Below are 17,500 nucleotides of genomic sequence, written 5' to 3'. Positions count from 1 at the left end.
ATCTACAAGCTAACATCATGTCGCCCTGCGGTGTACGGTGAGTTTGTATGTCTGCCATTTCCGGTGCGCGACGTGTATAAACCAAGCCTTAGAGAAAAAACAGCTTCTTATCTCTGTGTTTTACATCTTCGCCTCCAATCTCACGTCACTGCAGATCTAATCACTGAATTAACCTGAGCCTACAGTGTATGCTAATTGGAACTTTGTGTGTGTGCTGCTTGTAAGTGTAAATCCCATGGAAATAAATGACATTTGCATTCATAGCAACACTGTGCTTCCGTGTCAAAATCATTGTTGTCGGGCAGAAACCTTACTATCTCCATATATTTCAATGTTTTTTCCGTAAATTTAATCAGAATCAGCTTTATTGTCACATCACAGTTTTACAGATATATAAGTTTATGTGTAGTTCCAATCGCATCATCTTTCCAAGAAAACAAAGAAAGAAGAGGGGCGGGGGGATTAGGAGATCATGCAGGAAGGCAAAGGAGGTCTGAGAGTTTTACCACAAAAAGTACAGGCAAGTCAGATATTTACAAGCTTTTACCACAAATGGCACAACCGTAGGGTAAAGCCGTAACCGAGGGGTCTCTTAAAAAAAATGTACACATCGAAAGTACCTGGACACGATGTTGTGGAGATCACACTAACGCTGCTTCCTCCCTCCATTAGCGCTCCCGGAAAATAATTAAGTGGCACTGCACTCCCTGTGGGGGCGTGGAACGCGTGTGTCGAATGTGAAGTCGTGGGTCAAACGGTTCTGGAGTTACGTGCATTACAACGTGCTGACCTCAGCACATTTGTGATGACGGCTATGTCCATTTTTAGGCGAAACTAATGCTTGCAATGGATTCAGAATCATGAAAACCCCTAGTTTGACAAGTCACATGCTACTTAAAGTATAATGAAATTTAGATAATTTTTTTGCCTTAAATTGGTTGTTAATGGTATACCCCAACTTTCAGCAGCTGTCACAAAGTTTCCCAAGGGAGTTGGTTTGGAACAAATTTATATGTGATTAACATCTTTATGAACAGATTTGTGAATAAAGCTAGTGGTAAGCATTTTTTTTTGCAGATTTGCCACACATTTAGCTAATTTTCCCTTATTAAAGTGCTTTACAATGGAATATAAAAATGCAGTAGGCCTACACCAGCTTAGAGGCACTAAGCTGGTGCCTCCTACACTAGCTTAGAGGCACTAAATCGTTAATGCAGTACACAGAAGCAGTACAATAAGTTCCACATTATGGTGCCCTGGCTGCGAAGGCCCGGTCACCCATGGTGACGAGTTTTGTTTTCATGGGAGTCTGGAGATCCTCCCCAACGATCTGAGGGTACGCGGTGGGTTGTACGGCTTTAGCATGGCCGAGATGTATAGGGGCCAGGCCTCGCAGAGCTTTAAAAGTTGTCAATAAAATCTTAAAATCAATTCTAAAATGTACTGGAAACCAATGAAGGGAGGCCAGTACAGGGGTGATGTGTTCACGCCTCCTCGTGTTTGTCAGCAGTCTCGCTGCAGAATTTTGTACCATTTGTAGGCGAGCAAGGCGGGAAGTGCCAGACCCCCAGGAACGCGCCCAGGGGGCCGGGCCAGTTCCGGCGTGCCGCCCCGCGTCCAAAACGGTTGAGAAATGACAGTTACCGTGTGGGGGTCCCTCTACTGTACCCTACTACTGTACTGTACTGTCACTGTACTGTACTGGCACACCCGAAAGCATCATATATATACAGTTAATACGTGCATGTGTGTTTGTGTGTGTGTTAGGTTGCGCACAGGTGGTGAAAAACAACCATGCTGTTTTCGTGCTCATACCTACCCAGACACCCAGCCAGCCACCCACCCACACACATAGCTCCGTAAGGGAGTGGTTGCAACACTCACGCTGTGTTCAAGATTTGAGGCCATTCAAAATGGACCAATCATGCAAACTTTGGAAGGCAATCTTAACCAATCAGGATGGAATATGGGAAAGCGGACAGATTTGTGTTGATCGCATGACTACGGTATGGAGATAGTGAATACCGATTTGCGTGATGTATGGATAAAATGTGTACGAGTAATCTACAGAAATGTGTTTTGCCAAAATCTGCCTCATGGTGGCACTGTAACAGGCCGGTGTGGAAAAATAGGGGCAGAGGTTCTTCGTTTGCATTCATACAGGACGGAGTACAAAACATACTGTACTATACTATACTGTACCATACTGTCTCCCCATGCCTTCAGCTGGTGGAGACAATAACTTAATAATAGTGTTCAGGCTTTATGAATGACGATTCAAGCTCTCTGAATGTCATTCATAAAGCCTATCACTGATCTGCAGCTACTCAGGAATATGTAACTGAACTTGTGAATGAATGTCCTTGAGTTTTATGGGTTTACAGCTTCATGCTGAGGAGGTGTTTGTTCAGTCTCTTCTTAAGGCATGAATTAATAAACACTACTTGATGAAATGTCTCCAACAACAGCAGGGGGAAGGCTGTTCCATGTTGTTATACTGCAGAGTGGAAAAAGCTCCTGCCAAGGCATTTGGTGTTGGACTTGGGGAGGGTCAAGGCGTGACTTGGTGGTACGCTCCGGGTGGTTCGGGATGATGTGAGCTGGGGGTAGCAGTGCTTCGAGATCCTAATGTATACTGTGTGTGAATGTGTGTGTGCGTGCGTGCGTGTTTGTCATGACTTTTCACCACAGCCCTATAGAACGATCAATAGTTAATCTATTGATATTGTTTTGTTGTTTAATGTTGTTTAATTACTATGCATGTATTGTAAGTAATTCTGTATCTATGTTTTTTTTGTATGCATTTTATAGGGACCCCAGGAAGATTAGCTGTCGCCCCGGCGTCATGCAGCTAATTGAGATCCATTTAATAAACAATAAACAATAATCATTCCAATTGCTATAAATTGAATGTAATGCCAATGCATTTGAGTGTTTTGACTACATTTGACAGCCATGTACTCTAATACAAATACTTCAGCTTCAAGTGATAAAAGAAGAAAATATTAATGTGAACATTTGTTTTCTCGCCGTCAGTTGATTCTTCATATCATAGTCAAACCGCCATGCTCATTTGTCATTTTTGGAACAGTTCTTATTTGACGCAAGTTCAGAATGGGGGGAAAAAACGTGACCCAGGTAGGATGTGTAAATAAATTACATCAGACTTGCTCTATTGTAAAATGAACAAGTAACTAACATTATGTCTGCAACTCTGCATAGTATAACAAAACTTCCCCTTCCCCAATGCATTCACACCACATTCACAGCCATGCATTCAATGTCTTGCTCAAGGACACAGAGACAGGAGGACCATGTGGGGACGGTTCCAGGAAGACACACACAGAGAGAGAGAGAGAGAGAGAGAGAGAGAGAGAGAGAGAGGGGGGGGACAAAAATTAAATAAAGAAAGAAGAACAAAAAGGGAGGGAGGGCAATATTCATTATGGTAGTATATTTGTCCATCTCAGATACATAAGTCAGAAAAGGCTGCCAGATATGCCAACATTTGAGGGCACAAAATGCCAACATTTGAGGGCACAATAACCTCTACTACTATTGATGAAAAAGCAACATTTGGGGGGAATCTCAATTCCACCTCACCCCCCACTCTTCTTTCCTTGTATGCCTATTTGTTGCTTTTGATGAATGCAAGTTATATCTGAAAATCTATAGCCAATGAACAACTTCAATGTACAGTCAGTACATAAGTTCACTTCCTGGTTTTTACTTACATTACATAAACAGTTATATGGACTACAAATCACAACAAAAACTACTATATTTATACTACTATATATATACTATATTAATACAAGCAGGCACAGGAAGGAAGTCAAATGTTAATATGCACATAAGCAACGGAGCCTATGTTGCAATAATGCCTAAGAATCCGCAATAAAAATGAAAGGCAATGATGTACCTAATTAAAAGTGCTTGATAAACAACGTGCAATTCAGCAAATTTCTGATGGTTATGGTTATTTTCAATATATATTTCACTACATTCCCCTTTCTGTCTGTGCTTTCCTTTCTCTGTGTCTTTACAATCACCACAGTGAATTTCAATCAGCCTGGCACAGTTTTTTGGCCACTAAATGACATCAAACTGAGTCATACTTTCTGGAGTCAAGATATCTATTTTGGCATAAAAACAACCTAACAAGGACAATGTCACCACCACCAATGGTGTAGTGGCTAAAAGGGTTGTGCTTTTCACCTTCACAGATCTTTACTCCGGTGACATAAATCCGGTGACATACAATTACAATTATAGTTCAGGCATTTAGAAGACGCTCTTATCCAGAGCGACATCACTGGAGTAAACATGTCCTGCTCGGTTTTATGGATGCTAATGGGAACATTAACCCATTTAGGCCTGACCTTGAAATTAAAAAGAAATCTTCTAAATCCTCCAGTTTTCCGAAATAGATATTTTCACGATTTTTCAAAAATAGCATATTAGCACCGAGTGGCGTGCTACGAGCTTGTAGGTCTGCTATTTTTCAATAGCTAAATTATAACACAATGTTTAAAACACAAAAAGAGGTTCCCCCCCAAAATTATACTCAGTTGCGCACCGAAAATAGTTAATCTACAAGCTCACAATGCGTCGCGGTGTGATGATGCATTGTGAGCTTGCAGATTGGTTATTTTCTGTGTGTGATATAGCCCTTGTGCAGTTTGGGGCTTTTGGTCATACAGTAACATGTGTGTTGTAGGTCTTTGGGGCATGGTGGCCCATCCATGCAAACCTCTTGCATTGGATCCGCTCTTCACTTTAGCTTTGCCGGTAAACTGGCTAAACGCACATCACAGAGAGGTTGTCTAAGAATAGCTGACCTTTTCACCATCACATTCACCACGAATGAAAAACGCACGCCTTCACACTCATCTCAAATACAGCATTAGTCAGATTGCCATCATCTTCTCTTCCATTATTTATCTGTGTATGATATCCCTTTTTCCTCTGGCAAAGGATGAGGAGAGAGAGAGAGACAGAGAGACAGACAGACAGACGGATGAGGAGAAAGCGAACGTCAGCAACAGTTCTTCTCCATCATTCCTCCACCTGTCTTACCCGCCTCTCTTTTCTTTTTATCTCATTACCTTTTCATTCCAAATCTACCATTTTTCATTTGCTTGTCTTGCGTTTGTCTTAATGGCTTTATCATTCTATTTTCCATTCTGCCTCTTTTGATTGTGTATAGTTTCCCCTCCATCAGTCTTGGTCAGTTGCCTTCTATCTCTCTCTCTCTCTCTCTCTCTCTCTCTCTCTTCCTCTCTTTTTCAATTTCAGTTTCAGTCCAATGACTTTGATATTGCTTTTTGGATTAACACCTCCACACACACAAGCACACGCAGACGCGCATGCACGCACGCACGCACACACGCACATAATGATGCCAAATTGTGAATGTCAAGCCTTTAACAGAGTATTTCTACATTGCTGTATGTTGGCCGCCTGGTAATGTTTGTTTATGACGCTTAAACAAACCATATGCCATATGACAAAATTCTGAAAGCCAAATATGAGTACTTTTCTTCCACCAGTGTGCACACACACACACACACGCACGCCGCACGCGCCCGCACACACACACACACACACACACACACACACACACACACACACACACCTGGGCCTGCCTCTGGTGATTATAAACACACCCACAGTAACATCACATGCACCCAGATTTACAGTTTCCACTGCTGTGCACGCAGCGGTACGCCAGCTTCCTACTGGCCACCGCTTGCATTTGATATGGCATCATTCACCACATGGGGCTGTTAAATTGTTCCAGCTGATTAATAATGCAACAGTTAATTGTTGTTAATTGTATTGCTGCCTCCTACTCTCCTTGTCATAATGAATGTTTTAATGTGTCTGACTGGTGGGTCTGAGCCACAGAAGACCTGAGACCTCCTCGCCTCGAGACATGCCTTTTGCATTTATTTATTTTGTTTTACTCAGGTTCTCATAACTGTGCTTCTTCATTCGTTGTTTTCCTGTTGCTTCCCTCTGCATTCACCGATCTTCATATCACGCTGATTTATCTTCTATCCACTCATCTTATCATAATTCACTTTATTTATTAAAATCCAATTCAAATTCACCCGGATGGCATAGATAGACCCTGTTTAACTCTCCCCCTCTCTCTTTTTCTGAACTCATCAACCGCTATTGCTCTTTCTCTCTTTATGAATATTTAACTCTCACCCCGTGCTCTGCCCTCTCTCTTGGCTGTGTGCCTGGGCATCTATGAGATGGTCAGGGAACTGTGAAGAAGCCAAGGACCACAGTTTCCCACCCAGGGCCAAAATCCTCACAACATCCACACGTGACAGTCAGATCAGCTTTTGGTACAATTAACAGCCATATAAACCCACCCAGCTACAACCACACGCAGGGACCAATCATGGCATTGCATACAACCCTATTAGTATGGTAATAACAACTCTACACAAACAAAGAGGTAGGAACACACACCAACAGTGGGGAGGTTCTGACCACGGGAGACACACTTGAAAAAGAAGGAGAGGTCGCACAACTCGTAGTCACAATGTAAAAAACACTTATTTTAAGATGACCAACATTTCGGCACAAATTTATCGTCCTTCTTCAGAATATGAAATACGTACACATACACACAAACCCTGAATTAGGCATTTTGTGCCGAAACGTTGGTCATCTTAAAATAAACGTTTTTTTTGCATCGTGACTAGGAGTTGTGCGACCTCTCCTTCTTTTTCGATAACAACTCTACGACCACACACACATAGACTTAGCTATACAACCCATACAACACCCATCTACGGCCACACGTAGCCAGACTAGCTACACCCATAGACAAACCCATCTGCAACCACACACAACCAACCAGCTACAACCGCCATATACTGTACAGCCACCAGCGCATACATACAACCATGACAACCATCCAGGTATATCCTAACACAGTTTTGCCAGTGGAAACCAGCCTGCTACTACAGCATAAATGCAACCCAGTGGTGATCAGGCGGTAGGGCTGTCCAGGGCGCCGCCCCAGTAGTTCAGACACTGCACGCTCTGTCACACGACCTCCCACATGCAATTAAAATTAGCTTCATGCAGACAGCCCTATACTAGTGTGAACTGAGTGGTGCAACTCCCCCCCCCCCCCCACACCTCTCTCTCTCTCTCATTAGCAGGCAACAGAGCAGCACTCTCTCTCTCTGTTTCTGGCACAACAGCGCCCCTACTGGTACTAATAGTCATACTGGTGCTCATTAACGTCACATAGGCGAACACATATAGTGAACAACAGGCGGACACATAGGTGAACACGGACATTGCTGTTCCTTGGAGTGGTTGCACCACTCAAAAATCCACAGCACACCACTGATGCAACCCCAAATCTATAGGAGAAATCCATGCATTCACAACTCGACATCTGAGTTCAACAAGTGGTTGCTACAGTACATGACTTCCTTCTCCCAGCCTGCGTGGGAAGTTTCAACTGTTTACTCAGACCCATCACAGAGACAGTAGTCAATATGACAGATGAACTGAATCATGAGAGATGAACTGAATTACAGTATGCATTGTTTTAGGTAGATTAGAATGCATTAATTGTTTTTATTCTTATTTTGTCCTCGCTTTGTAGCATTTTGAGATTTGTTTCAAATGTAAAGACTTCTTTCTTCTTCTTCTCCTCCTCCTCCTTCTTCTTCTTAATATTATAATTACTGGTAGATGAAGTACGTATTTATTCAAGGATTGTATGTTTTTTCTTATCTGCCTCTTTGTTAATGCTGGCCCTGGGAGCTGCGCTCCAAGATTTCCTATGCTATTCTATTCTATTCTATTCTATTCTCTCTCTCTCTCTCTCTCTCTCTCTCTCTCTCTCTCTCTCTCTCTCTCTCTCTCTCTCTCTCTCTCTCTCTCTCTCTCTAATTCAATTCCATTTCCTCTCCTCTCTGCCATCCTAATGGCCCATGCCTGGCGGGGTCTCGCTGGGACTTTGGTTGCTGCCAGCATTGCAGGTTGTCAACACGTCTTAGTGAAGAGCACACACACACACACACACACACACACACACACACACACACACACACACACACACACACACACACACACACACGACACAAAGACACAAAGACACAAGTACACAGACAACCCAAACAACAGAGAGAAACAGGATCATTGATTGATTGATTGATTGAAATATTTATTAACAGTAACAGTTTGCAGAATTACAGTACATTTCAAGCACGACTCAATACAAAGACTGTTAACTGTGAGTGGACGACCCAATAAAGCATTACACTTGTTTACAAAAGGGTCCACCTTGTTCAATTCATCAAAAGATGAGACGTACAAATAGACACTTCTATATAGTCATCATAACCACATGCAGAAAAGACAGACAAAGGCATGACAAAATGACAGACAGACAGACAGACAGACCTGCTTCTATAATGTTTTCATGTAAATGTGTCTTGTCCCAATGTGATGTGTTTTTGTTGTACCAATTTTTAAAGAAAGCAAAGATACCTTTCAACCTTTTGCATGCAAAATGTAGTAAACGCACTTTCAATATAATTCAAAGTGACAATCATATTGGAATTGAGATTCATGTTACCAGCATGTACAGTTAAACTTAAGCTATGATGCTATATCATGTAAAAAAAAAGCTAAAGATGTTTCTAATACAGTATAATACCAGTAAGACCTCTGAGGGCGAGAAGCGTGCACGCATCCGCCTGGGTGACAGCAGACTGCTGGTGCTTTGGCATGGGGGGTAAGATCTTAATTTCCGGGCCTGTTGAGAACTCTAGTGCCGGGCGCGGCTGCACTAATTCACTACTTCAGGGCAGGCCCGTCTAGAGTTTGAATGGACAGGTATCAGTCAAAAGGGAGACATCGAAGAGGAACGATGGATGGGGAAGGATCAACATATGGAAGAATGTCAGAGACAGGTCAGCTCCATATATGGAGATCTAAGGGTTTGAGGTTTGAGGTCAGATGTAAAGTTGCTGGCCAATATTGATGACATTAGGGATCTCCATATATGGGCTTAATATTGATGACATCAGGGATGATGTCACGTGATGTCACACGCTCCATTCCTGATGATGTCACGTGATGTCACATGCTCCATCCCTGATGATGTCACGTGCCCGACCAACACCCAAACTGACGGGAAATGCGCGATTCCATAGTTAACTGCGACCGAAGGTCCTGATGCAGATAAATGGTGAGCCTGTATGGTTTTGATATGAAATACTATACTGTAGTTCAACCAGAACATGGCATGCACAGACACACGCACGCACGCACGCACACACACACAAACATGCGCACGCAGCCGCGAGCGAGCACACACACACACACACACACACACACACACACACACACACACACACACACACACACACATCCATCCCCTTACTACTGCAGAAGAGAGTTGAGGGGGGGGGGGGTGGGAGGTGACACAAATCAGTGAAGAAAGAGATACAAGTAAAACATAAAGAGAAATAGTGAGAGGGGGAGGGGCGAGTGCACTCATCCACTCACACATGCATTGCAGGGTGAGGAGGCCTGTCACAGCAGCCCAACCAATGGTGTGGTCCATGGCCTAAATCTGCATGTGTGAGTCTCAGCGTGTGTACATGTGTGAGTCTGAGCGTGTGTACAACATGTGTGAGTCTGAGCGTGTGTACATGTGAGTCTGAGCGTGTGTACAACATGTGTGAGTCTCAGCGTGTGTACAACATGTGTGAGTCTGAGCGTGTGTACATGTGTGAGTCTCAGCGTGTGTACAACATGTGTGAGTCTGAGCGTGTGTACATGTGTGAGTCTCAGCGTGTGTACAACATGTGTGAGTCTGAGCGTGTGTACATGTGTGAGTCTCAGCGTGTGTACAACATGTGTGAGTCTCAGCGTGTGTACATGTGTGAGTCTGAGCGTGTGTACATGTGTGAGTCTCAGCGTGTGTACAACATGTGTGAGTCTGAGCGTGTGTACATGTGAGTCTGAGCGTGTGTACAACATGTGTGAGTCTGAGCGTGTGTACAACATGTGTGAGTCTGAGCGTGTGTACATGTGTGAGTCTGAGCGTGTGTACAACATGTGTGAGTCTCAGCGTGTGTACAACATGTGTGAGTCTGAGCGTGTGTACAACATGTGTGAGTCTGAGCGTGTGTACATGTGTGAGTCTGAGGGTGTGTACAACATGTGTGAGTCTGAGCGTGTGTACATGTGTGAGTCTGAGCGTGTGTACATGTGTGAGTCTCAGCGTGTGTACAACATGTGTGAGTCTGAGCGTGTGTACATGTGTGAGTCTGAGCGTGTGTACATGTGTGAGTCTCAGCGTGTGTACATGTGTGAGTCTCAGCGTGTGTACATGTGTGAGTCTCAGCGTGTGTACAACATGTGTGAGTCTGAGCGTGTGTACAACATGTGTGAGTCTGAGCGTGTGTACATGTGTGAGTCTGAGCGTGTGTACATGTGTGAGTCTGAGCGTGTGTACATGTGTGAGTCTGAGCATGTGTACATGTGTGAGTCTGAGCATGTGTACAACATGTGTGAGTCTGAGCGTGTGTACAACATGTGTGAGTCTGAGCGTGTGTACATGTGTGAGTCTGAGCATGTGTACAACATGTGTGAGTCTGAGCGTGTGTACATGTGAGTCTGAGCGTACTGTACATGTGTGAGAAAGAAACAGTGATTGGAGACATGAGGCAAGCATATAGCACAGAATAGCATGACCACTGTGTCATCTTATTACCACAGTTATTTGCAGTAGGGTTGTCCCGATCCGATCACGTGATTGGAAATCGGGGCTGATCACGTCATTTTCAAATGATCGGATCAGGAGCAAAATAACGTGATCACTAATTTACAGTAGGCCTATATGTTTGTATGGACATGACATGAACACACCACTGGACAAAACAAGCACACATATTCACTAGGGATGTGCCGATGAGACATTTTAGCCGATATCGATATCTGAATTAATTGCTGTTATGGCCGATAACCAATATTACATATATGATCGATATGATCTCATTCTGTATTAAAAAATTATAATAATGTTGTCCATTCTGAAAAATACATGCGACAGGGTATCTACACTGCAGGCTTAGGCAAGTCAGATTGAACTGTAATCCCTTTTATTTTATATTGTGAGCTTGTATATCTGTTTAAGCTGTTACTTTGGGCTTGTTTATCTGTAAAGACAATCGGACCGTTTAATTAATTAAAAAACAACTAGAACCGCCCGATACCGATGTGTTTGACGATTAATCTCCCATCACTAATATTCACACATACATATCCACATGCAGCATTCAGGAGTAAAGTATCTGTCTACCAGCACAGGGGGTGGCAGAGCACACGATCTGGCCCCCAGAATCGACCCCCCAACCCCTCACCACTGTACGACCACTGTAATAAGTTAATAACCCATCAAAGCTTGGCGTTACATCGCTTCAAGACAAAGGCAGCTGTTGATGACTTTACCGGCGTGAGCCAGCATGAGACTTATGCCGCAGAGGTTTCATTTTTATAACGTACTTCCAAAGTATATGTACATTGTTTAAGTTACAGATGCATGGTTTTCATATTAGTAAATATATGAACTTTGGCTAAAGGCTTGTGTTTAATCCACATGGGTTCTTGTTTACTACTTGGTATAGGACTAGGCTTGCTGGCATCATAACATACAACTGTCATGGCAGCTTGGTTACAACTTACAACCAAAACAGACTTCCTCTTCAAAATAAGAGCCACTTGTAATTGCAATTTACAATTTATAATTTAAGAGCAGAGCGACTTACAGTAAGCGACTTACAGTAAGCAAGAACAAAAACATGCATGGTAATAAATCAAATCATCAATAAATTATTAATAATACAATATATAGGTATATAAGTAATAATAAAGACTTTGAAATGGGCAAACTAACCATTGCAGTTGCTGAGGAAGGCAACTAAACTGCATGTCCCAGTGACACTGAAGACCATTTATATTACTTTTTTGCTGCTATGACAACTTATTTTTCTTCTAGTATTGAAGTATCTTTTTAACATGAACTTGACCGTTACATTTGATCTGTTGTTGTTTTGATTTCTACAATTCATGATTCATGCAATGACCCCCCCTAGGGCCCCCTCCACTCTCACGCTATGTCCAATGATTCAGGAAAAGGCAAAATTCTCATCAAAATGGGGCCAATGACCCCCCTTGGGCCCCCTCCACTCTCACTCTAGCTCCCCCTCTCTCTCTAGCACTAAGACTTGTTTACATAAGGGGACTTTAAAACCATTTTTCCTCATACAGCTTTTGTCCCCACACGTCTCAATATTTGCCATTGACAATGAAAGGAGAAATTAGGTCAAATGTCTGCCAAATATGACGTAAATCTTGTCCCCACATGTGTTATATTTGCCATTGACAATGACTCTGTGTGGGAGGGCGGGGTGGGGCAGGCCCCCGTGACAATTATAAGAACTCTTCATCTCTGTTTTAGGGCGACTTTCTCTGGCTTTTGGGGCGACTTCGCCAGGCCTTTGGTGCAACTGTTCTTCACTTTTGGGGGCGAGATGGAAAACGGGTGACCGTAGCTGTTAGCCTCGCCCTCCATCCCCTCACTGGTGCGAAATCGGGTAGGAAAAACGGGGACATGTCAGCAAGGGGTGTTGAACTGGAGTAGGACAAAGGTACTACGTCCTCACAGTGGGGGCTCCTCACTGGCAGCAATACAGAAATATGTGTGGAGAGTTGGTCGGCATAAGAACTAACTTGGGACGGGAGACAAAAAGGTGTAAAATAATTGCCTACTCTAAATAAAATGAATCCCTACTTGATCATACTACAGCGTCACACAAAACAAAAGTAGCAGATCCACAAGCTCGATATGTGGTGCGTTTTGAGTTTGTAGATCTGCTTATTTTTCTCATTTTGAATTTGAATCCTGAAAAGCAACAGTTTAGGTTGGACATAACAGGTTTCCACCCAACAGAGTCTATATATATATATATAATATATATATATACACACACCAGTAGGACGCCCTGAGGGCGAGGTCGCATGCACACATCTGCCTGGGTGACAGCAGACTGCTGGGAGAGCGCTGGCACTTTGGCATGGGGGGTCGGTCAGATCAACATATGGAATGAATTCTGTACTGGCCATGAGCGTGTCTTGAGTTTGATGGCGTCAGATCAACATAATAATATCAGAACAGGTCAGCTCCATATATGGAGATCTAAGGGTGGCAGCGGGGGCAGTGTATATTGTATTTATTTTGTTTTGTTGTGATAATCCCCCCTACTATAGAGTGTGCTGACCATATAAGTAGTTCCTCCCTGTCCCCAGTTAACCCCTGTGGTCAAAAAACGTAGGTTTCGTTTTGGGCTAGGTGGCCCAGCCTTCATCCAATTAGGATAGAGAGGGGCCTTCCGCCAATCAAGTGATCGAGCGGGGCAGGCCTTGGTGTGTGTGCTGTTGGCCTGTCATGTGTCCCTTACTGTAGTGTGTGCATGTGGATATCTTGTTACCGGGGCGGACCAGGGTTTTTTCCAAATCACTGAATGCTCCTTTAAAACTGACAGGAGAGGTTCAGAGAGAGAGGTGCCCGTGCATTTATGAGTATGTTGTTTGACTTAATGAGTATGTTGTTATGTTAAGTATGTTGTCTTTTAGTGGACATGCAGACCCTGCAGCCTCTCCTCTCTTCTCTTCTATTTGCTTCTCTTCTCCTAATCTCATTGGCTCTCCCCTAAGGGTCCCCCCCTAACTACAGCTACAGATCACACACACTTGATTGGAGTGAGTCATTCTCTCTCCCTCATACACATGTACGCACGCACGCATGCACGCACGCACGCACGTGCACACACACACACACACACACACACACACACACACACACACACACACACACACACACACACACACAGCATCCTTAATGGGAGCATGAACGCATGGCTTTTCTGAGCACCATCATTAACCATCTGGGCTGGAGAGTCCGAGCATACGGCAGCGACGGTGCCAGCTCGCCCAGGTGCAGAGAGGAGCCAGTGAGGGGCTGCATGGCGGGACAAGCCAGCCAAAACAGGTACAAAAGGACATGGTCCTCTTCACAGCTGCAGCTCCTCCCAGTGCTATCTATAAACCTGGACCACAAGACTCACACTGTCATCTATAATCCTGGACCACACTGTTATACATACAGTGCTATCTATAATCCTGGACCACACTGTCACACAGTACTATCTATAAGCCTGGACCACAAGACTCACACTGTCATAATACTATCTATAAGCCTGAACCACACTGTCATACAGTACTATCTATAATCCTGAACCACACTGTCATACATACAGTACTATCTCATGGACCACAGGAATCACACATACATACAGGGACCAAGCTGCTTTGTGCTGGACATTTTGTTATGTGTCCATGAAGACCTGAGGCCGATTTGCTTGCAGCTTCTTTTCTTTTCGCCTATACACATACTATGAAGCACACCATGCCCTGACGTGGTATAGGAAAGTATTTCACAGGTTCTTGATTCGTTTTCTGCGGTTTGGTTTCAGATATGTTCTTTGGGCCCTGCTCACTGGGAATATAAAACCCATTGCTGTTGCTGTGGATAATGGATTGGTGAACCTGAGGTGACTGACTGGACGCAAACTCTACAGCAACACAAAACGCTACAGCCACACAACACTGCCATTTGGAACACAAGCTGATTACATTATCTTTGTGCGGTTCTCTCTCCCGATTGGATGAAATTTGTAACCCACCTGAATTTTCTGTTTATTAAAACACAATCAGTGCCGGGATTCCTTCAAAATAGTAGCTCTGGGGTGCGTTCCTATTTTGAACGAGAGCCATGTTGAAGTCAGAAATGAAGCGCTTAGTATATCCGTCAGATCAAAACCACGGAGAGCCCCCTGAAGAGACGAGGCATTCTTTCAGCTAATCGAACGGTAAGCTAATATGACTGAAAAGCGAAGCATGGTGGCACGAGAAAATTAAGAAAAAGGAAAGAATTCTGAATATTCTCCCCTCGCTTGATATCATTGAGGATGCGCTAGGACGTGTACACACGTCCAATGCATCCCTCGATTGGATTCCCTAAGACGTGTGGCTACGTCCTACGGACGGAAACCATTAAAGAGCTGGACAGTCGGGGATAACCCTGTTAATGAACAAACACTCTATAGCAATGGTTGATTACTATAGAGCTTAATTTTTTTTAACAAAAAGCGCTTTTCTTTATCATATAAAGAAAGAAATATTCACACCGTGTGAAGTGAGGGGCGCTCTTATCATCATACATCATCTCATTCCGGCCAATCACAATTTGCATCCTCACCTTCGTCTTCAATGTTTGTGTTTACACAATGTTTGTGTTTACACATGAAACATTCTAAGCTGGCCATTCATTGTCAATGGCATTCAATGTTTGTGTTTACACAAACTCAAAGCTGGACATAGGAGGGGCTAGCGCCCCTCAAAAATACAGCACCTTTACAGTAATACAGTATATGCATGGCAACAAAGGTTGTTGACATATTATGAATAGGTTTAAGTGCTGTGTGAACAGAGCCTAAATGCAAGCCTGCAGATTTTAAGGTGGGAGTTGAGTTCTTTATTGAGTTGTGAAGGGCAGTTTGAGGAGATTTTACAGCAGAGCTGGTGGGAGACGAGGTAAAACTATGTGTTTTAAAGCTTGTGAATTGTGTGTGTGTGTGTGTGTGTGTGTGTGTGTGTGTGTGTGTGTGTGTGTGTGTGTGTGTGTGTGTGTGTGTGTGTGTGTGTGTGTGTGTGTGTGTGTGTGTGTGTGTGAGAGAGAGAGAGAGAGAGAGAGAGAGAGAGAGAGAGAGAGAGAGCAAGAGAGATAGGGAGAGAGAGAAAGTGAGAGAGAAAGCATTTGTAAGATCCAAGATTGCCTACTATGCGTGCACTGCATGCTGTATGAACATGTGTGTTTGTATATGCGTCAACACAAATTTAACCCATAAAAAACTGAAAAGCATCTGTGTCATTGTAGATTTTAGCGTTGGGTATTCAAAAATACACATTTCTGAACATTTTTGAAAAATCTTGAAAGTGTGAGAACTGCTGATTTAGAAGGCATTTGTAGAATCTGCCAGGTCTTAATGGATCAAGACAGCGCAGAGGTACCCTATCAGGAGCTACTGACTGTGTGCCCACAATCAAATTATCTAAATGCGTTGATGTGACAATAACAAGTGATAAAACCTTGGATAAGGACATTCTCAGAGGAGCTGTGTGTTTATTGGCCAGGATGCAATGCTTCTGCTGCAGGAGTGGACATCAGCCACATGGCCCTGCATGGCTGCTTGTGGCTTCGTGACAAGTTTTAGAGTGGAGTCTGGGGACCCCATGGAACACCCTCAAGGAGGCCTGGGGGGTCCCCAGCAAAATGAGAAAGTTGAATTTCACTACTATAGCTGGCTCTGGCTATAAAGAGAGAATGTATAGGGTAGGCCTACTGTATAATTCAGATAGGATTCACTCTCCACCCCAGGGGTGTCCAAAATGCGGCCTGTGAGCCAAATCCGGCCCGGGGAAGAATTGTATGCGGCCCGCGACTTCACACCTGAATTGTATTATGAACAGCCCAACAGTATGGGACATTTTTACATTGAAGTTTTTTATTCAACTGGGCATTTCCCAGAGTATAATTTGTCAGGATTCCTTGTTCCTTCTGAAGGGGTCAAATAATTTTTATTTTATTTCATTTTTTACATTGCACGTCTGGTTATATTTGGTAATTGGATATTCTGTGTTTTAATAATTTCTAATATGGCCCCCTTTGAAAAAAGTTTGGAAAACCCTGCTCTACCCAGTCTCACAGAAATATGTAAATATCTAAGGAATTGCAATTATGAACAGTTGTAGAATTCTGCACAAAAAAAATCTAATCTCACACAATATATCTCATTGGGAGACGATTTATCCCTGCAATAAATGGGGGTCTGTGGCCTATCATATATCAATTTGGGCTCCTTGACATGAAAATGTTTGAGAAGCACTAAGGGATCAAGAAAGCTTGATAGGAGACTGAGAGCCACTCATCGGCCTAAAGCTGCAACACAGATCTGTATAGCTATTAAATGATTTAAATCCAGATGTCAAACAGAAAATAATGATAAAAGAACACTATTATATTATAACGAAAAAGTGATGCAAAAGTGATGCAACAACAGCATTGCAGGTTATGAGGATTTAAATATATAAATAATGTTTAAGGTTTATTATCACTCCTTCTCCATTCTCTTTTCTCCTCACCTTGAAACTTGAAGCCCTCTATCTGCACCCAGAGACAGAGGTCCTCCGTGTCACAGTCGCACCGCCACGGGTTGCCGCTCAGTCCCATGGACCGCAGAGCTGGCAGGGCGATGAGTGTGCTGATGTTGAGCGCTGTCAGGTTGTTCCGGCTCACGTCCAACACCTGCAGTGCCAAGTTCTC

General features: G+C 43.4%; 1 protein-coding gene across 1 annotated transcript in view; it reads right to left on the bottom strand.

The window, feature by feature from the left end:
• lrrc52 (leucine rich repeat containing 52) overlaps positions 1-17,500 on the bottom strand; it is a gene marked incomplete at its 3' end in the record, with an annotated part of 44,696 nt that overhangs the window by 26,499 nt on the left and 697 nt on the right. Inside the window, exon 1 of the mRNA XM_080769725.1 lies at positions 17,320-17,500. This exon is cut by the window's right edge and continues 697 nt beyond it. Within this exon, the coding sequence (XP_080625851.1) occupies positions 17,320-17,500 (181 nt within the window). The remainder of the gene's footprint in view (positions 1-17,319) is intronic.

This window comes from Protomyctophum bolini (genome assembly GCF_963924005.1).
Source record: "Protomyctophum bolini genome assembly, chromosome: 8".
Classification (NCBI taxonomy): Eukaryota; Metazoa; Chordata; class Actinopteri; order Myctophiformes; family Myctophidae; genus Protomyctophum; species Protomyctophum bolini.
The sequence above is the reverse complement of the archived record's forward strand: the minus strand, read 5'-3'. Positions and strand labels throughout refer to the sequence as shown.